Genomic DNA, 22,005 nt, shown 5'->3' with positions numbered 1-22,005 from the left:
AAAAATACATTTACAAAATTATTTTGTCAAATGAGTGACAAGTGACTAGCAGTGACTAGCTCCAGTTAATTTTAAACCTATTATTAAGCATTAATAGTAATACTAATATGCTAAAAAAAAATGAAACATATTTTCTTACTTGCCAAGTGAAGAGACAAACAGGACATATCAGCAAACACAGAGCTACAGCATGAGATAGCCCCCTAAAGACAGCAGAAATATAATATATTCACTATTACTTATTTGCACACTTTCAAAAATATATAAACACACAATATTCATACAAAAACATATACTCCATCAAACCCCCTTTTCACATAATTGTGGTCACAGTAACCAACCACTTAGCATTACGGGTCACAGTGCAACGAATAAATAGCAGCCAAAAAGAAAAGCTGATATACTAGTCTGAAGAAACTACGTTTATCTTTTACATACCATGAAACATTGAACTCTAAATGTCTTAACCTCTGATCTTCAAAAAACTTGCCAGGTATGTCTGCAGCATATTTTGAGGTAGCCACCAGAAACTAAAGCTAGAAAGGCATCTGTATCCTGATTCACTGTAATATTTAAAAAATGCCACACACACGTAAGCCTATATTGAAACGCCACATTCCCAATGTAGTGACTTTAGAAACAGAAAAAAAATATGTAATAACTGAGAATGAATAAATAATTTACAGTATCATAGAGCTGTGGGGTAAAGTTTAAACATAGTAGTCCTTGGTTATCAAAATATATCAGGCCTTTGGCAGTGTAGAAAGAATGCTGGGCTCTTTCTCTTACAGTTCAAACATACAGGGACCCAATTGTACTCAGATCTCTCCTGTATAATGCTTCCAAATGTATAGTCAACACAATCTTGTCTCTTACATTCTGTGCAAGTGCTTGTATGACAGATAAAAGTTGTACAGCTCTTAATAAACTGAATCAGTGGATGATCAAAGGCAGTCCAGCCTCATTGCACTAGTCCTACTAAAGACTAATAGTTTTACTGTTACTGGAGTGCCACTGTCACTGCTTATCAGCATTTTACTGCTTGAAAGCCTTTAAGTTTTGTAAAATATAACATTAGAAAAATATAATAGGCACTGATGAGCCTAACAGCTTAAATTCCTTTTTGAAACATTTGTTTCTAGTTTTTAAAGGTTTTTGGTTGGATGGAAAGAATTGGACAATATTTCCTAACATTGGAACAGTGGCAACACTGTTACACCTTGTGCTGGACCAGTACATTTCTTAGAAAATAGTCAGATGAAAACAAGCAGGGGAACAGTGTCTTTTGGAAATGCAAACATGGCTAAACATAACCCATGATGAGAAAGAAGGACAGGGGAGGTTGTATTTTACTAACATGATTGAATGAGGAGGCAACAAAAGGATAAGATCAAGAAGGAAATATAATATTATTTATTTTGTATTTTTTTTCAGAAAGCCTTTGTTTAGGTCCCATATGAGAGACAAGGCATCAATTTGTGAGCAATATGTGTAGATGTGTGAAAAATTGGGTCAAGCACAAGAAGCTAATGGTTATGGTATGAAGAACCTTATCAGAATTATGTGATGTTAAAAGTGTTGTTCCTGAAATGTTAGCATTAGGGCCACTTTTTAAAATATAAATGATCTGAAAAGAAAATAAATCACAATCTATTTAAGTTTGCAGATGATACTAAACTAGTTGGAATGGCATATACTGCAATCTACTGTAGAATCAGCTGAATTACTACATATGGACTTGGACAGATATTTGATTGATGAAATTTAATGGATACCACAATCATGATGTACAATAATTTGAGAGTGGAAACTGTATTCTGCAGTGAAGCAAATTTTTATATCTGTTGTTTTAAATAGTGTCTATGTTTGCTGTTTAGTTCTCTGAATCCATGGATAAAAGTACTTGCCATGCAACAATTTCAAATAAGTGGTGAAGTCATGTCTAACAGTGAAGTGTAATCACAAGACTGGCAATGAATGTTGTTGGCATAGCCTCACAAAACTAGAACAAAATACTGGTGTCCACAAGAAAAAACAAACAAGACAATGCTGTAGTGATGTGACCATCATAATGATTACCTGTCATACATTCAAGAGTGTTTTGGGGATTTGCAAAGATTTCATGAGGACCAGGGAGTGGACAAGAGAGGCACACCTGATAAAAAATCTTAACTAGAAAGATTTCTAGCAAACCAAAAAGAGAAGTCAGTTTCAAAATCAGAGAACAAAGCAAGGTCAAGGCCAAAAATAAACTTGAGAAAATATGCACAAAATTAAGTCTTTAGAAATCCACCAAGAATTTTCCTCCCAAAGCAAACTCAGATGCATGTAGCAATCTAATTGATGAACAACATGGCGTTGCAGTAAACCTAAAACTAATTAACAGTTTTGATCTTTTGAAAAAGGCTACCTAAATGAACTTTTAACATGCCAAAAGATTATCCATGATAAAGTAACAAAGAAGTTTCTTTTGTGAACTAAAAAAATTATTTCCTTCAGTATAAATTTAAAATGAATCTGAGTTAATGACAGAACTCTCCCCCTAAGATGTGGGCTCTGAATATGCTCAACAGGCTTTCTAGGAAATCTTTTTTAAAAACAATGTAATAAAGTAGAATCATGAAGACTGTGAAAAGGTACCCAATACCTTTCCTCAGATCCATATTCCTGCCAATGCACAAGGCATTCAATTCTGGAACTCCTGTGGCGGGAGTCCAAAATATGCATACTCCAAATCTTTGTCTATTTCTTCTGGAACTGGCAAAATCATAGATTGCTGAAGAGGACTAGAATGCACTGGATTCACTTGAGAAATATGAACGAATGGATGAATCTTGTACTGCCACTGAACAATTCTCTTGCTGAGCAGCAACAAATTAACCGTGGACCAAATTTTGTGGATATAACTCTACAGCCAACCCAACTAGGTGTCTTACCATAAACTCTGGGATTTTATGAGTTTACAGTTCGCAAACCATGTAGTGGACATACATGCATGTTGAAAATTTCTTATGACCATTTGCCAATCCTTACAAAACTTACAAAGTCATGCTACAAACCAATGAATTGGGAGAGGAAATATTACAAAATGTAGGTTTTACTTGGGTGTAGAATACATTAGTAACCCCTAAAATCTTTTCAGATGAGACAACTGGTTCAGAATGTACTAATATTCTCATTTTAATCATGTATTTGAGAGAGAGCACCTGGTTTTCCATTCTTATCCCTTGGTCAAAAGTAAATCAAAAAGTTAAAATGCCAAAGAAATAGAGTCCAGCGAACCTGTGTGACATTAAGTCTTTTAACCATTTTTAAATAAAATAAATTTTTATGATTTGTAAAAATCATAAATGGAGATTTGAACCTTTCTAATTAATGACATCCATCCTCCAATGATAGTTTTATAGCCAGCAAGTCTCAATTGCCCAAATTATAATGTCATTCTGTGGAAGTTAATTTCTTTGAGAAATAGGCACATGGGAACTTCTTCCCTGTATCCAGCAAGTCTTGTGGCAGTATAGCCTCTTTTCGAGTACTACATGCATCAATCTCCACCAAAAACTGCAGGATGGGACCAGGATGATGTAAAAAATGGGCAGGAGAGTACAATTCCTTAACTTAAACAAATGCCTGTTGAGCCCCCTGAACCCAAAAAATCTTTTATGAAACATTTTAGAGAGGTTATAGGTGAAATTATTGTACTAACATTCTTTATAAAATGACATTAGTAGTTAGAGAAGCCTGTTTTAAATATTCAGGGAGTTTCAAATCAATGACAGCTGAGACTGGACTACTCTCCATACCTATTCCTGAGTTAGAAATATCATAACCCAAAAACAGCATTCCACAAAATGGAAGGAGGGAAGGGTCTTTTAATGTAAAAAGGGTGACTGGGCAGATCCAAGCAACTATAGGCAAGTAAGCTTAATGTGCATCACAGGAAAATTAATGGAAGAAATTATCAAGAATAAGATTGAGCAGCAAATGGCAAGTACAGGGTTTTTTCTGAACAGTTAACATGGGTTCAGAAGTCATGTTTTACTAACATGCTGGAACTGTAGAATTTAGGAAGCAACAAAAGGGTATGATAAAAGTGGAGCATATATTATTTATCTTGATTTTCAGAAAGCATTTGATAAGGTACCACAAGAGAGGCTGAGGATCAAAATAAAAGAAGTGGGAGTTCAGTGTTATGTTTTTAGCTGGGTTCAGAATTGGCTCAGATGCAGGAAGTAGAGGGTGATGGTGCAAGGAACCTCATCAGAATTGGCTGATGTTAAGAGTGGTGTTCCACAGGGGTCGGTGCTTGTGCCGCTGATATTTTTAATATATGTAAAAGATCTGGATAGGAACATAAGTAACAAGCTGGTTAAGTTTGCAGATGATACCAAGATAGGTGGACTGGCAGATAATCTGGAATCAGTTAAATCATTACAGAGGGACTTGGGCAGATATGTTGCAGATGAAATTTAATGTCAATAAATGTAACATATGACACATAGGAAGCAAAAATGTTAGGTTTGAATACACAATGGGAGATCTGAAAGTCAAAAGTATACCTTATTAGAAGGATTAGGAGTCACAGTGGACTCAACACTATCAACTTCCAGACAGTGTTTAGAAGCCATTAAGAAGGCTAACCGAATGTTAAGTTATATAGCACGATGTGTAGAGTATAGGACCAAGGAGGTTGTGCTCAAGATTTATAACACACTGGTAAGGTCTCATCTGGAGTAATGTATGTAGTTTGATTTCCAGGGTACAAAAAGGACATAAAAGTCCATAGAAGGCGATTTGGCTGATTCCAGGGCTACAGGGGATGAATTATAAAGAAAGATTAAAAAAGCTGACCCTTTTCAGTTTAAGAAAAAGAAAATTAAGAAGTGACACAATTGAAATGCTTAAAATTATGAAGGAATTAGTACAGCAGATCAAGACTGTTATTTTAAAATACATTAATCAAAAACTTGGGGACACAGTTGGAAACTTGCTAAGGGTAAATTTCGTACAAACATTAGGAAGTTTTTCTTTATACAGAGAGCCATAGACACGGAATAAGCTACCAAGTAGTTTGCTAGATAGTAAGACTTTCGGGAGTTTCAAATCTAGACTTGATGTGTTTTAGGAGAATTAAGTGGATGGGACTGGCAAACTTTGTTAGGCTGAATGGCCTGTTCTCGTCTAATTGTTCTAATACTATTCGGATTCAGTGGGTTAGAAAATGGATGGATGGACATTGTGAAAACCAATTGGAGACCCAAATAATTTTTCTTGATTCCCAGTTAATCATAGAATTGTGCTGTTCTAATCTTGTACATCCCAGAATAATCTTGGGACTATTAAAATTTATTACAAAAAAGTAACCTGTTCATTATGACAAAGTCACACTTTCATTCTAATAGGCATTGTAGAAGCCTGTAGAATACTTAACCCAATAAAAGTATCATTAGCAGATATAACCTGTGGTTTAAAAGACAAAGGAACTGTTGAATCTTAAACTGTTATAGTAATTGGGCAATAATAAAATTCTCTGTTGTGCCAGAGTCAACGCAGAGCAACTAATCTTTAAAATTGTCACTGGTACAATTACTGAATTATTCCGAGTTTTATTTTAATTCCTCATCATACCAATCTCTCTACTATAATAAAAAATCTTGGTAAGTGAGACGAGACGTGACTTTCTGAGAGAGACACTTTCACATACCGTGAGACGAGACTTTGTGCCAGGAGATTTAACCACGCCCGGGGCCGGAAATAAAAGACAAAGAGTAAATGACAAAGTAGAACATCGTAAATCATTCAAAAACTTTGACATGATACACATGCAGAGCAAGTTAGAGAGAATGGAAGTACGAAAATTTGAAAGTCTCAAAAAATGGTAGTAAACATCGCATTAGTGAAAACAAATGGAAATTATTACTTGGTGAAATAACGGAACAGCGAAAAAAGATCGAATATATTGTTCGGATTTAAACTTTAAGTCGGAGAATTGTAGATTGTCTAATTCGTGTTGCCATCAGGGAAAAGTAGTGTTTCTTCCCAATGAAGAGACGTATCCACGAGTATTAAAACATTTGGAAAAGTCCTGCCCATATCTAAAACATTTACAACCACGCACACACTTCAATCATTTCTCATTTGTTTGAATGCTATTGTCAGACACAGTTCCTGTAGAGAGAAAGGAATGACACTCACTTACGGGCAGTTATACGTTGTGTTGTCACAATGTAATTCCAAACATGGAATCAAAATTCAAGGCGATATTGACGAAAAGGTAAAAGTGAAAAGAGATTGAATATATTCACATAGGTGATATGACAGATGTATGTAGATATTGTTTGGCTTTAAACTTTCAGTCGGAGACTTGTAGATTGTCTAATTCGTGTTGCCATCAGGGAAAAGTATTGTTTCTTCCCATGAAGAGGCCTATCTGTGAAAAGTAAAAGTTTTGTTGTTTGGTGAAAGTGAAATCGACATACGCAAGTGGCAGAGACGCGAAGTTGCTGCTGCATAGCGCAGGCAGGGGGGTTGGTTATATTGTTGCTTGGATGACGACACTACAGTCTCCTGTGGTCTATCCCTAGCCTCAGATGCTTGTGGCAACCCTATCCATGAGCAACGTGGTGTTCTGATAAATTTAAAACTAATGTCATTAATAAGTTTAATCTTTTGAAAAAGGCTACCTAAATGAACTTTTAACAAAGATTCTTCATGTTAAGAAGCAAAACAGAGAAGCTTTATTTTGAGAAGGAAAAATGTATTTCTTTTAGAAAAAATTAAAAATGAACTTGAGTTCATGACAATGGCAACACAAACATTTAATAAATCTTCAAAAAAATAAAAGCAGTAAAATGGGATACAAAACTCTGCTTTAGCACAATGGAGTTCAGCAGGGAGTGTAAAGTATCCACATTCTCATAAATGGACATTGTACTGAAATAAAACGACAGTGCAGCACTACTGTTTAGAAGATTCACCAATGCCTTTACCTCCTCATATGTATGATAAAGCTCACATTTTTCTGTATAGTCTCATTAACTTATAGGAGTGCACAGTGCAGTTCATTTTTACTGGCTGTATAATTTCCAGACATATGGTTCCTGCTTAGGTGTCTGTATCTAAATGTCTGCTGTAAATCCAGGACTGTCTGGATTGCTGTAGTTTTCTATAGTGCTTCCTGTATGTCACTTCATGTAAAGAACAGCCTTGTGCAGAAGCTCTGTGTATTGACTTATTACTCTATTGCAGGTTTTGTTGTCTGCAAGATTCTACAAAAAATCATTTAGTACAATGGAGAATGTGAATGTGAGTTTCTAAAGATTCATGAAAAACTAAAGGTTGTGAAGGGACAATACAAAATCTTCTCACTTGCCGCACTCACTTGAAAGCCTTTAAGCTACAGTGCAATGTAGCAGGGAGTCCTGTACTGACTTCTCTATTCAGCAATTGACTGCTGGCTTTGTTCCCACCTCAGCAATACCAGAAGCTGTTGACTATCTGTTTCACCCTGCTCCCACTCAAGACAGAATGTGGGTGCACCAATGGAAAACGGGGCCTCCACTTCAAGTACCCAGAAAATCACTGATGTTGTATTTGAACAACCATTTTGAAGCTCATAACTCTGCACCAGCTACCCAAAGAAGTGCTGTGATTATTTTGGGTGACTTCATCGTACAAAACCTGGACTGCTTCTTTAGGATGTGTGTTCAAGACATTGTTAAAAAAGCTTCTTCTGTCCTTGCAAAGCATAAAGATTTTGGGACTGTGGTATTCCATGTGGAATCAAACAACATTCCCAGTTGTCAGTCATAGGTGCTGAAAGAGGACTTTGAATCGCTGCTCCACATTGCTCAAGAAGGGCCTGGGGAATCAGCTATGTGCACTGTCATCTTTGGACCACTTCCTATGCTCTGATGAGGACTTCAGTTGTCTTTTTTTCCCTCAAAGCCTGGTTGAAGACTTTCTGCATTGATCACAACTATGCCTTCATCGACAATTTCAATTTGTTCTGGAAGCAACAGAGGTTTTCAAGAAGAGATGGGTTACATCCAAGAAGGCAATGCACCCAGGTCCTCAAAGACCATATAACAAAGGTAATTAATCAGCTTTTACTACAGTATGTGAAATCAATCTTAATACTAAGGTATGATATAAAGTCACACACTGAGGGTTGATATTCCCTCCAATTTTATTTTTTACTGATCAGCATTTCAGAATAATAGATAAGCTGGTACTTTCCTTTTAATACTGATTTCTTCAGTCCCATTACACTACATGAACTTTCCTCTGTGAAGTTTTGATCAATTACCGCAAAGCACCAAGAAATGAATAATGAGTTTCCCCTTAATGAAATGAACACCACGAAGCACCAACACGTGAATGACAAGCACATGAGGTCCCCTATGAAGCACTGACTGATCTAAGCAAAACACTGACACATGAACAGTGCAGTTTCGGGAACATCGCTGTGTGGCACTTCCAAACTGCTGCAAGGGGTTGAGGAACGAGTGGCATGATATAAGCTTATTGGAATTTCCACAGTGCTGCGCGGCACCAAAGGAAAAAGTCACAAAGACTTAAATATTGGTTTATGATACTCTGTACCAGCATTTAACACTAGAATCCCTGAATCCCATGAAAAAAGTTGTAATGCCGGCCCACCTTAAATCTCCTCACGTCTTGTCATCAGTGTCTTTGTTCTGCAAATGTGTCAATCAGCACAAGCAGCAAGCAGCCTGCTCACCCATCCCCCACCAACACAGCTGAAGTCAGACGCAAAATTCTCAGAGCTCAAGTCTGTTTATCTGGGTGTGAGATGTCTGGAATTGCATAGGGTAAATAAAATATTATTTGGAATATATACATTTCATGTGTGTTCTACAACGTGTCTACAACGATCTGGGTAAATGTAGGTTGACAGGACATGCAAGGCAAGTAATGTTGAACACAACTAAAACAGAAACTTTTTCATGTTATAGTAATAATTGACAAAATGCTGAAGTGAAGTGTGTAATGTGTGAAGACTGAAGTCCAAATATCAAATAAACACTTTCACAAAAGAGATGACAAAACAAGTGAGCAATTATTGTGAAGGATTGTTCTTCACCAAGGGCAGAATTTTGCAATCATCATTGTCTTTTGTGGTTTTCCAGACCTTCTTGTGTTGCTGAGTTCACCAGTATGTTTCTTCTTTTTAAGAATGTACCAAATTGTTGATTTGACTACTCCTTGTGTTTCTGCTATATCTCTTAAGAGTTTGTTTTGTTTTCTCAGTCTAATGGTTGACTGTTTTTACTTGCATGGACAGTTGCTCTCCACTTGTTTTTATTCTATTTGATGCTTGCACTTTATTTCTTTAACTGTTTAAAAAATGTTATAGTTAGGTAATGTAGCTGCAAAGTCACTGATTACTATAAGATTATTAAGATCTATTAACACCTAGACATAATAGCATACTATATTCTGATTATTTGAAATTATCTTTAATCTGCTAGAAATACTGTAATTATGCCTCATTCAACGCCTTAATTTTAAATTTACTTTACATTCTGCACCCCTTGATGGGTTGTTTGGGTTTGGATGTTTACACAGTGTTGTTATTGGTAATACTATTGTTTTCATATTGTGTGTTTTCTATCTTTTAGTATTTAATTTAACTAGGCCCTACCCTTTTCTTTATCTTTTCAATAAAAAGTAAAAAACTGATCACCAAAAAATGAAGAGAAAATGATCATTGACACCTGTGTGTCTTCAAATCAGACATTATTCAGTTTCTAAGCAGAAAAAGATGACATACAACCCCTAATGTAAATTTTTAGAAGTAATACAGATTTTTGCTAATGTGCTTTATAAAGGGAAAGTCTCCCACTGCCAGATATTTTTATATAAAAATGCAATAAATAGAAAGATTACTTAAACATTGTATTAATTTAAATCAGTTAATGACTTATGAATTAGCTGGTGTATACCTCTACTAGATCATAGCATTAATACATATCTTGGTTGAATCTTAGTAAATATATATATATATATATATATATATATATAGTAAAACTGCAATTATCCAACACTTGATTGACCATCAGTCTCTGTTAACTATCAGGGCCAAAGAAAAAAAATTGCACTACTGCCATGTGCTACTCTATAAGCTATGCATATTGGAACAACTCTCCATTGTGCTAGTGCAAATTGTTCTTCCGCAGAACCACATGTCATGCCACATTTTGATATCACAGTGTCAGTTATGTACCTTCAGTTTTAATAGCGTTTTGTAGCTTTTCTCTTTTGTTACAGTTAATCTACTATACATTGTTATGCATCATAAACATATGTGTGTTGTGTTGGAATTGTCACAAAAAATTGAAACTATGAAACATTTACGAAACGGCAAAAGTGTCTCAACTATTGCTTCAATTTACTAAGTAGGAAGAACAACAGTGAACAGTATAAAGTGTGATGCCAAAATTGAAAAATGTGTTGAAAATGCAAACCACTAATGGTAATGTTATTCTGTATTAATGTTAATGTATTAATGTTAATGTTCTTCTTTACTGTAATTTTCTTTTTAAATTCTGTTATTTTATGTTTTATTAATATATTGTGATGTGCAGGTAGCTTGTGATGCACTGTGGTGGAGCAGAACGGGTGGAATGAATGTTGTGTAAATCATGAAATTGAGTGAAGGGCTTCTGCTCTGCAAGGGAAGGACACACTTCTTAGGAAATGAGTGACAGGAGATGTCAGGAGAAAAAGGAAGGTGCCATGGAAGGAAATTTTGAGTAGGAAGTCAGGAGACAATAAGCAGGAATTGTTTGCGGTCTCATACAGAAAGTCATTGGCAGGAGATAAACTCCTGGGGGAAAGATTTCTTTTATTGTTTTGGAGGTGTGTTCATTTAACCCGGATAATGGAGTATAACACAGGGCACTATTCATTATGGAACGAAGACTTCAAGTAAAACGCAGAAAACTCCAATACATCTGAGTTGTTAATATATTTTTGTTTTGTAAATAAATATGACTATTTGCTTAACTCATCTACTGTATATCATTTTAAAGCAACTGTTCTGCTATTCATCTTTTATCCATCACGGCTTCAGTCCCAATCCCTAATGAATAATTGGATAATAATCTATATATATAATTCACTAAGGCAAGACAACCATGAAAAGCACGCCGGAAGGGGCGTGGATTCACTAAGCCGCCAAGTGAGACACCTATGGCGCACACAGGAAGGAGCCCCGCCCACCAACTCCAAGACCATTGGATACGACGACAACTCGCAGGGCCACGCCCACCAACTCCGACGCGACGACACAGAAAAAATGGCGTCATTTATGTTCGTCTGTCGTAGAGGCCACATGCAGTGCAGGTCGGGTTAATGTCATGTATCTCCGAGCTACGTTGACTGTTCATAGAGGCATGTTTCTCACGGAGGTGAATCGCCATATGCAGCGTGTGAAACAGTTTGCGAGGGGTATCCCATGGGATCCTTAAAACAATCCTTTAAAACTGAGGTTAAAGCACAATGAAGGAATCAGTGTTTAAAAACCAATAAGCCCTGTGCCTCTGTTTCATTACCGTCTCACCTGCTTCACCAATGCAGGCCCTGCAACAGTCGAGACGCTCTGTCAGCAGCTGACCTTCTCTGTGCCTGACCGGTTCACACAGAGGCAGCGCAAGAGAAAGCCGCGCCAGAGACAGACAGAGGCACACACACAGGCAGCTGGTGGGCGGCTCTCCGTGAGTTTCTCTTGTGAGCGGACACATATCCAGGCGGTGTGTATGCTTCGAGAACGAGGCTGGCCGCGGCTTGTGACCGGACACATGAGCAGGCAGTGTGTATGCTTCGAGTGCAAGGGTGGACGCGACAGGACCATCTAGGAAAAATCATGTCGCGGATGTGATTCGCTGTATGCAGTGTGTAAAACAGTTTGTCGCAGATGTGAATCGCTGTATGCGGCGTGTAGAACAGTTTGAGGGTGTCCCTGTGTCTTTCCAGAAGTGTTCAACCATCAATAAATAATTATGCAGCGTTTGTTATGCCGTGGGTTCACTATTGTGTTGTATTTTGCTCTCTCCAGAGTTCCATCTTTTCATTCACTTACTGTTGTATTCTCACAATAACCTGTTTTAGACTAGGCGTGGGTAAGCCGTTGAACCCCATTCGGGCTGCAAACCGTGGAATTGCCACTAAGTGCGACTCATACGCTCCCACTGTTTTCGTCCCTACCCTTTGTACACACCCCCCTCCCACACGTTGACTGTTAATAGAGGCATGTTTCTCGCGGAGGCGAATCGCCATATGCAGCGTGTAAAACTGTTTGCGAGGGGTATCCCATGGGATCATTAAAACATTCCTTTACAACTGAGGTTAAAACACAATGAAGTGAGCAGTCTTTAAAAAACGAGTTTTCGGTTTCTACGCACGACCGCGTGCAGCATAGCAAAGTGTTGTACACGCTACATACAGCATTTCGCATTCGCGACAAACATGCGTCTTCTTAGATGCTCCTGCACTTTGTACACACCCCCCTCCCACCTCGCTACGCCACACAGACGATTGTGTGTTAGTTCGTTCCGTGCATTGTTACAATGTTGCTTTTCTTGCTGATTTATTACATTACCGATTTTGCAAATGTTAAATTTTCTCCCTGTGCTTAAAAATGATTAAAAAACTGGCCTGATTATGCGGCGTATGGTACGCCACGGGTTGGCTAGTATATAAACTGCTCAAAAAATTTAAAGGAACACTTTGAAAACACATCAGATCTCAATGGGAAAAAGAAATCCTCCTGGATATCTATACTGATATAGACTGGGTAATGTGTTAGGAACGAAAGGATGCCACATCGTTTGATGGAAATGAAAATGATCAACCTACAGAGCCCTGAATTCAAAGACGCCCCAAAATGGCAGGCTAGTCCATTTTGCCAAAATTTAATTGCAGCAACTCAAAATTGTACACAGCACTTTGTATGGCCCCTGTGTTCTTGTATACATGCCTGACAACATCGGTGCATGCTTCTAATGAGATGACAGATGGTGTTGTGGGGGATCTCCTCCTAGATCTGGACCAGGGCATCACTGAGCTCCTGGACAGTCTGAGGTGCAACCTGGTGGCATTGGATGGACCAAAACATAATGTCCCAGAGGTGTTCTATTGGATTTAGGTCAGGAAAGTGTGGTGGCCAGTCAATGGTATCAATTCCTTCATCCTCCAGGAACTGCCTGCATACTCGTGTACCAGGAGCCACTGTACCAGCATAGGGTCTGACAATGGGTCCAAGGATTTCATCCTGATACCTAATGGCAGCCAAGGTGCCTTTATCAAGCCTGTAGCGGTCTGTGTGACCCTCCATGGATATGCCTCCCCAGACAATCATTAACCCAACACCAAACTGCTCATGCTGAATGATGTTACAGGCAGCATAATGTTCTCCATGGCTTCTCCAGACCCTTTCACTTTTGTCACATGCTCAGGGTGAACCTGCTCTCATCTGTAAAAAGCACAGGGCACCAGTGGTGCATCTGCCAATTCTGGTATTCTATGGCGAATGCCAATCGAGCTGCATGCTGCTGGGCAGTGAGCTCAGGGCCCACTAGAGGACATGGGGCCCTTGGGTCACCCTCATGAAGTCTTTCTGGTTGTTTGGTCAGAGACATTCACACCAGTGGCTTGCTGAAGGTCATTTTGTAGGGCTCTGGCAGTGCTCATCCTGTTCCTCCTTGCCCAAAGGAGCAGATACTGGTCCTGCTGATGGGTTATGGACCTTCTATGGCCCTCTCCAGCTCTCCTAGAGTAACTGCTTGTCTCCTAGAATCTCCTCCATGCCCTTGAGACTGTGCAGGGAGACACAGCAAACCTTCTGGCAATGACAATTATTGATGTGCCATCCTGGAGAAGTTGGACTACCTGTGCAACCTCTGTAGGGTCCAGGTATTGCCTCATGCTACCAGTAGTGACACTGACTGTAGCCAAATGCAAAACTAGTGAAGAAACAGTCAGAAAAGATGAGGAGGGAAAATGTCAGTGGCCTCCACCTGTTAAACCATTCCTGTTTTGGGGTCATCTCATTGTTGCCCCTCTAGTGCATCTGTTGTTAATTTCATTAACACCACAGCAGCTGAAACTGATTAACAACCCCTCTGCTACTTAACTGACCAGATTAATTTCCCATAAGTTTCATTGACTTTATGCTATACTCTGATTAAAAGTGTTCCTTTAATTCGTTTGAGCAGTATATATATATATATATATATATATATATATATATATATATATATATATATATATATATATATATATATATATATATATATATACAGTATATCTTGGATACAACTCTGCCTTTGTCCCTTTTTAAGAAGCCTGCAACAGTTAATGATAATACTGGCTGCAAACTGAAAAAAGTAGCTAGGCTAAAAACAGCATGACAGCATTAGATAGATAGATAGATAGATAGATAGATAGATAGATAGATAGATAGATAGATAGATAGATAGATAGATAGATAGATAGATAGATAGATAGATAGATAGATAGATAGATAGATAGATAGATAGATAGATAGATAGATAGATAGATAGTGTGAACGATATGGGGCGCTCTCGCTCCCTTGAACCCCTGTCCACGACTCCAGACACCAGGTAAAAGTCCAAATGTTGACTTTATTTTTCTCCCACAGTGCACAAAGCACACTCTTCTCCACAATACTCATATAAATCACTAATAAACCACAATAATACAAATAACCAATCCTCCAGCTCCCAGACGCGTTGCCACCCTTCCACCCAGCTCAGCTCGTTGTCTGGGAGTTCCCATAGTCCTTTTATAATCCCTGACCCGGAAGTGTTTCTGCCCAATAGTCCACAAGTCCTTTTCCCTTCCGGGTCAGGGTAAATAGTCCCTTTCTTCAACCCGGAAGTCCGTCACTCTTCCTGTGACGAACCTCCGGGTCACAGGGCACGAAGAAGCCCTCGGTCCTCCCTGCAACTCCCTCCTGTGGCCCACACGGCATCCAGCAGGGCTTTGCATAAAAACTCCAATGTCCATGATGCCCTGCTGGTCTTCTAGGGACCTCCACGCTGCAAGGAGGGCTCCACCTGGCGGCTTGGGGGTATTGGCCGGGATAAATGGCCGGCCATCCATTACAATAGATAGATAGATAGATAGATAGATAGATAGATAGATAGATAGATAGATAGATAGATAGATAGATAGATAGGTAGGTAGGTACTTTATTAATCCCAAGGGGAAATTTACATTAGCAGTAAAGACATCCCTTCAGAATGAAATAATAAATGAATTTATAAATAAATAAATCAACTTCAATAAATTAAACAGAAAGCCAGAAATGGAAATACTTGGTTTTATTACTGACAAATGAATATACAGTTTAAACATTTTTACATTTTACTACAAGCACTACGAAAAGGTCTGAAAACATTTTTGGATATAAGCATATGGGGTGCAGTTTGTAAAAGGGTGCACTTTTTTGTAGAGTTATTTTTTCCTACACTTAGAGAGAGAAGTTTGGAGCTTGCACTGATACAGGATGCCCATTTTTTTTCTTTTTTCAAAAGGGGTTTGTTCCTTGCTCTGCAAAATAATTTGCTACCTTAAATGAAAAGCATTAGCTCTGTTTAGCATATGCCTTAATCAACTGTAAACAAAATAATTTTCAGATACATTTTCTGTTTTTGAACAAAACAACATATAAATCTGTTATTACAATGCTTTCAAGAAATAATACCTTAGCAAACTCTACCCCCATGACATACATATAATGAACTTAACCTACTGTTTTACCAATCATTGAATGTTCTTAAGTGGCAGCAGTTCTAAAAATCAGTGGAAGAAAGGAAATATTTCAGGGTGCTTGATCATTATTATTATTGTTGTTGACACAATAATTAACTATGAAAAGAGTTCAAAAGAGTAGGTGACTCTAGGGACATCATGTTTGATAATAAGGCTTCAAACAGTGTAGAGAAGCTTCATTACCACTTGACTAATGACGTCTGAAACTTCCAACATCAATAAAGCACAAGGAATGGTTCCAACTGCTTTGAAATTTTGCACTACCCCTGCTATAAAAAGAGAATTTAAAACAATTGATTTTATTTTATACAGAGAAGATACTGATTTAAATTAAGAGTTGTTATCTGACAATAAAGTAAATACCATGCTATACTATTTTTCTGTCCTGGAACTTATAATATATTGCAACGACTAAGGAGAGTGAGACACAAAAACAGGTGCTTGAAACATGGTGCTCCAAAGATATTGAGTTTGAAAAACAACTGAACTGAACAGAACAGCAACAAAAATTTCCCCAACCTGCTATTTAGAGTCGCTAGGCACAGCTCTAAAACAACATGACACTATTTTTGTCTTTACACCTTTTCGTACACTATTTTGTTTTTAATCATTTTCACTGTTCACTTTTGAGGCTTCCTTTCTCTATCTCCCCATCCTTACACACGTATATACACACACCCTTCCTTCGTCTCTCCTCCCCTCCTGTGCACACATTTTCTGTCTTTCTATGTAGCTGTAAGCAACCCAGAGCCTCTCCTAAACACAGTAAATAGAAAACATTCTAAACATTAATTACAAGACGTCACACTGCGACCTTCAACCACCTTCAAACACATCCCCCCCAACACCCAGAGTCCCTAGCGCCAAGGTCGTACAAAATCCAAGAAAAATCATGCCAGCATTCTTCTGCATCAGGACTGTGGAAGGGCATATTCCTGAGTTCCAGACCCGCTATCATTATGCTCCACTGAACTGGTGCTTTCAATTGGAGTAGTGATGGGAGTCAATGGTGGGGAAACTCCAGTATCCTTGTCAGAAGGAAAAACGAGATGGGCACCTAAGTATGGTGCCAGCCAATATCGATGAAGAACAAGCTTCTCCCCTTCTGCTGTAATTTGTACATGATAATCTACTTCAGCTAGGCAAGCAAGGATCTGACAGTGCCCTACCCATGGGCTATCCAGCTTGGGGCAGCACCCTCCTCGATATCAAGGACAGTATACCCAGACCTGTTCACCCTCTCAAAAGTGCCTTCCTTGGGATCAGATGTCATAGTTACACCATTGTCACTACCCTGCACCCTTCAGCTGGTCCCTGGCAAAGGCATGGGCTTTCTCGCAGTCCCCCTTGGAGGTGTGGGTTCGAATTCCACCACTGACACCACTGTAGTGACTAATGAGGGTGAAACACAAAAACAAGTACAGTGATCCCTCCTTGAATGCGGGGGTTGCGATCCAGAACCCCTCGCAAAAGGTGAAAATCCGCGAAGTAAAAACCATATGTTCATATGGTTATTTTTATATACAATGATCCCTCTCTATATCGCGCTTCGACTTTCGCGGCTTCAGTCCATCGCGGATTTTAAATTTAAGCATATCTAAATATGTATCACGGATTTTTCGCTGGTTCCCGGATTTCTGCGGACAATGCATCTTTTAATCTATGGTACATGCTTCCTCAGTTTGTTTGCCCAGTTGATTTCATACAAGGGACGCTATTGGCGGATGGCTTAGAAGCTACCCAGTCGGAGCATGTATTACATATTAACTAAAACTCCTCAATGATATGTGATATGCTTCCCGCGCGGTGCTTGATTGTTTGCTTTTGTCTCTCTCACTCTCTCTGCCTGACGGAGGGGGCGTGAGCAGAGGGGCTGTTTGCACAGAGGCTGTTTGCCTAGGGGATACAGATGCTCCTCTAAAAAATGCCGCTTTATCATGGTGCTTCGGTATACTTAAAAGCGCAAAAGCACGTATTGATTTTTTGATTGTTTGCTTTTCTTAGCAAGCGCTCTCTCTCTCTCTCTGAAATTCTCTGCTCTGACGCGCGCACTCCTTTGAAGAGAGATATATTTGCATTCTTTTAATTGTGAGAAAGAACTGTCATCTCTGTCTTGTCATGGAGCACAGTTTAAACTTTTGACTAGGGCTCTAATAATGTTAACAGTGTGGGAGAGTTTATAAGGGCTTAAAATATATAAAAATAACCATACAAACATATGGTTTCTACTTTGCGGATTTTCATCTATCGCTGGGGGTTTTGGAACGCAACCCCCACGATCGAGGAGGGATTACTGTATTTTATGCCCTTATAAACTTTCCCACACTCTTACAATCATTTCCTGCACAGTTATACAGCATAAACCCTTTGTATTGTCTTAGATATTAGGTAAGATTCATTGAAATTATGTATGTAAACACACTGTTTATATACAGTAAAACCTAAATATTATTTTAAAGATATCGAGCGTCTCTGATATCACATATATTACAGCCATTACGATAGACAGGCCACCAGCAATAAATATGTATAATGCAAGAAAAATTGTATACAGTAAAATGTGTGTACAGTGGCACTAAACGTACGTACATGTACTAAGTACTGTACGTAGAAAATTAATTATGGTTACTCACCAACAATGACACGACGACTTGTCCGATAACGATGAGTTTAATTTTAATGCACAACAAAGAAGAGCGTTACAGCTCTTCTAATGGAGCCTCTTCAGGCGACTGTGTAGCACTGCCGTTGTTCTTCTTCTGGCAGTCTTCAATCCAAATCCCTAAAGCAGATTCCATCCGGACTATCTCCTTATTACGTCCACTTACAACTCGTTTTGTGCCATGGTTAAAGGACACTGGATATTTTTTTTATCCTTTTTAAATAAAAAGAATCGTGGACTCATTGATGCCATAATGGTGTCCTACAGCAGTGTAGCTGTTCCCTGCCTTCAACATATCCAGAACTTTTACCTTTTCGGCAATCGTAAGCATCTTCCATTGCCGCTTGGGCACAGCCCCTGAAGCAGTAGCAGGAGCAGATCTTTTGGAGACATAATGAAGGGCTTGACAATGCACAAAGATAAACACAGAAGAGCACAAAAGTTAACTCTTTACACAGCGAAACACGTTGATGCTGAATGAGCGAGACGAGACTTTCTGGTCAACGTAGCAGAATCGAATTCGGCGCTCCATCGCTGAGCCAATCGGTACACAGGAACTTAACTATGTGCTTTGATTGGGTAGCTTCTCCGCCATCTGCCAATAGCGTCTCCTGTATGAAATCAACTGGGCAAACCAAATGAGGAAGCATGTACCAGAAGTAAAAAGACCCATTGTCCGCAGAAACCCATGAAGCAGCGAAAAATTTGCGTTATATATTTAGATATGCTTACATATCTAAATCTAAATATCTTACATATCTAAATCAATCATATCTTCAATTCCACCCAGGGGAGTAAATGCTAACATTACTCAAAATTATTTTCTGCTTTTACATGCATTTTTTATTACTCTTTAATTTAATATTGTTTTTTGTATCAGTATACTGCTGCTGGATTATGTGAATTTCCCCTTGGGATTAATAAAGTATCTATCTATCTATCTATCTAAAATCTGTGATAGAGTGAAGCCGTGAAAGTCAAAGCGCGATATAATGAGGGATTACTATACTTGAAACGTGGTGCTCCAAAATTACTGAGCTTATTGAAAAGCAAGAACTGAATAGAACACACAAAAAACTTCGCCAGCCTGCTGCTTAGGGTCGCTAGGCACACCTATAAAACAACATGTTACTATTTTGTCTTTACACTTTTTTGTACACTGTTTTTTTTTATCACTTACTCTGTTCGCTTTCAGGGCTTCCTTTCTCTATCTGTCCATCCATACACAAGTGTACACACACACCCTTCCTTCCTGTCTCCTCCCCTCCTGCGCACACACCTTCTGTCTTTCTATGTAGTTGTAAGCAACCCAGAGCCTCTACTAAACACAGTAGATAGAAAATATTCTAAACATTAATTACAAAACATCACAATATAATTAATATTCTAGCCTAATGTATGCACATTCTTTGAACCCCAGTTTCAAAAGCACAAACACAAAATCTGGTTATGATTCTCTTTGTTCCTTAGTGCAATTATTCCCCAAAAACTGATGTAAAAACATTCTTTCACATTGCCTGACATCAAAAATCCCCCGAAATGAAAATTTGCATAATAATCATAAAACAGTGGTGGGTTATAATGAAATGTTACATTGCACCAGTGCTTGCTGGCTCTGAGTGCCAATGGATTCTTGTTTACATTGCTATGTAATGGCACTGACAAGCTTCATCCGCCTGTCTCTTAATAATATGAGTTGGCATAAGATCATGTAAATTAGTAGCTTCCGAGCCAGCAGCAGAAAAGCCTAGACAAACGTCAGGCCTGTCAAAGTTGCATATGAATTGCAACTAGTGTGGCAACAGCATGCAGCCCTTTTTAAGCATGGCAAGCTACCTAAAACAGCAATGAAATGAGCAAAAATCCATTGACACTTAACACAGGTGAGTGCAGTGCTACAATATTCATAATGATGATTGCTGTAATGGTAACAACTTGCATCTTTAGCACAATACATTTACACATTTTATGGTAGAAAATTGTCAGTAATACTAACGTGTGTTTACTGCAGCATTTTAATTACAACATCATTATCGTATGATCAAATGAACACACAGAGCGTTCTTTTGCTTTTAGTGAACCTGTCCGATTGAAACGTGCATGCTGCGCTGACTACCTGGTGCTGGTGCCTGCTATAAATTTTGTAAATCGACACATCCTGTTTTTAGATCTTTTTTTCTGGCAAGAAGAAGCCTCATCATTAACTGTACTTCCCTCTCTGAATCACGAAAAACTATTGTACATTCTCGACACCGATATCAGACGGACGAGAACAATAAACTGATTCCCAAATCTTTATATTATTTTATATAACCTCAATAACTCCACGCCCCACTCAGATTTCCCAGAATCCTCACAGTAATCTTGCCTCCGCTGTCAATCTTTCAGTTCTTTGCTCCTACTGGCAACCGGCAGGTGACACCGGATGACGCCAATAGATTAAAACGAAATACGCAGCCACCCATTACCACCCCTCCCCCAGCCCGCACACTTTATAATACATTTTTAAATTGCTCAAAGTTAAATATACTACTGCCTATTCGCTTTGTACTTTCACCACAATGCCAAAAACAGTGCGTACCTTAAATTACTTAACTATCCATGACAGCGTAATGTATTGGAGTTGACAGAACTACAGTTATAGCCACAATTCTCAGAATTCCCTTTGTATCATAAACAACGTTAACAAAAACGAAAGTAACAGACGTATCTAGAACAAAAGCATAAATCACGTACAAAACGACTGATGTCAGTAGTGAGTGACAGCCTTGGTTTTACAAAATCTCGCAGTAACTAAATGCGGTAAATAAGTGCAGCAAACGAGAGAAACATTTCATCTCCTTAAAAATGAAAGGTAAACTCTTACCTTATTTCCGAAAGTGACATACTCTTTGCGGGGGATATGTCTATAACAATTCCAATAAGCAGTATTGGTCCGAGCAGCCCAAGTATCTTGAAATATGTTTATATATATATGTAATATTAGATTATTATGGTAATTTATTAGATTATATTTATGAAAGTCTTCTACAGGGGTATATGGTTCCTGAATCACCCGTTCTTCGAGCTGTGTGGAGGAAATACCACCCCCATTTCAACATTTGGAAGCATGGAGCATCTGAAATAAACACGAGATAAAATGGAAAAGATAAGATAAACAGCCTTAAACTCCGGGTTGGCTGGGACACGATGTTTGTGTTGATCGCAATAAATTCCAGCGACGCCAGAGACAGACCTCTTTTTCTGAAACTGAGTTAATCCCCTTGTGACTTTTTCTTGTAATATAATTACAGTGTATTCATTTTCCTCACTTATTCTGAACACCCCCTACACCCCCCTCCCCACTCAGTGCCACATCACTGTTCATCAGAAAACGAGCCCAGACATATCTTTTTTCGAATTCATTTTTTTTCAACATAGTTTTTAAAACAAAGTCTTTTAGAAAGAATGTGTACCATTCACCGAATTAATCGATATTAATTTGTTAAATTATACTGATTGTCCAGTAATACAAAATATGC

General features: G+C 38.5%; 1 protein-coding gene across 1 annotated transcript in view; it reads right to left on the bottom strand.

Moving 5' to 3' along the window:
• adamtsl5 (ADAMTS like 5) overlaps nt 1-21,775 on the bottom strand; it is a 202,273-nt gene extending 180,498 nt beyond the window's left edge. The window contains exons 1-2 of the mRNA XM_039771362.1: nt 21,351-21,775; nt 140-203 (exon numbers count right to left, since the gene is read on the bottom strand). Coding sequence (XP_039627296.1) covers nt 140-203; nt 21,351-21,370 — 84 coding nt within the window. The 5' untranslated portion in view covers nt 21,371-21,775. The remainder of the gene's footprint in view (nt 1-139; nt 204-21,350) is intronic.
• Between the last annotated feature and the right edge of the window lie 230 nt (nt 21,776-22,005).

The sequence above is a fragment of the Polypterus senegalus genome, chromosome 12 (genome assembly GCF_016835505.1).
Source record: "Polypterus senegalus isolate Bchr_013 chromosome 12, ASM1683550v1, whole genome shotgun sequence".
Classification (NCBI taxonomy): domain Eukaryota; kingdom Metazoa; phylum Chordata; class Cladistia; order Polypteriformes; family Polypteridae; genus Polypterus; species Polypterus senegalus.
This window is presented reverse-complemented; position numbering and strand designations above follow the sequence as displayed.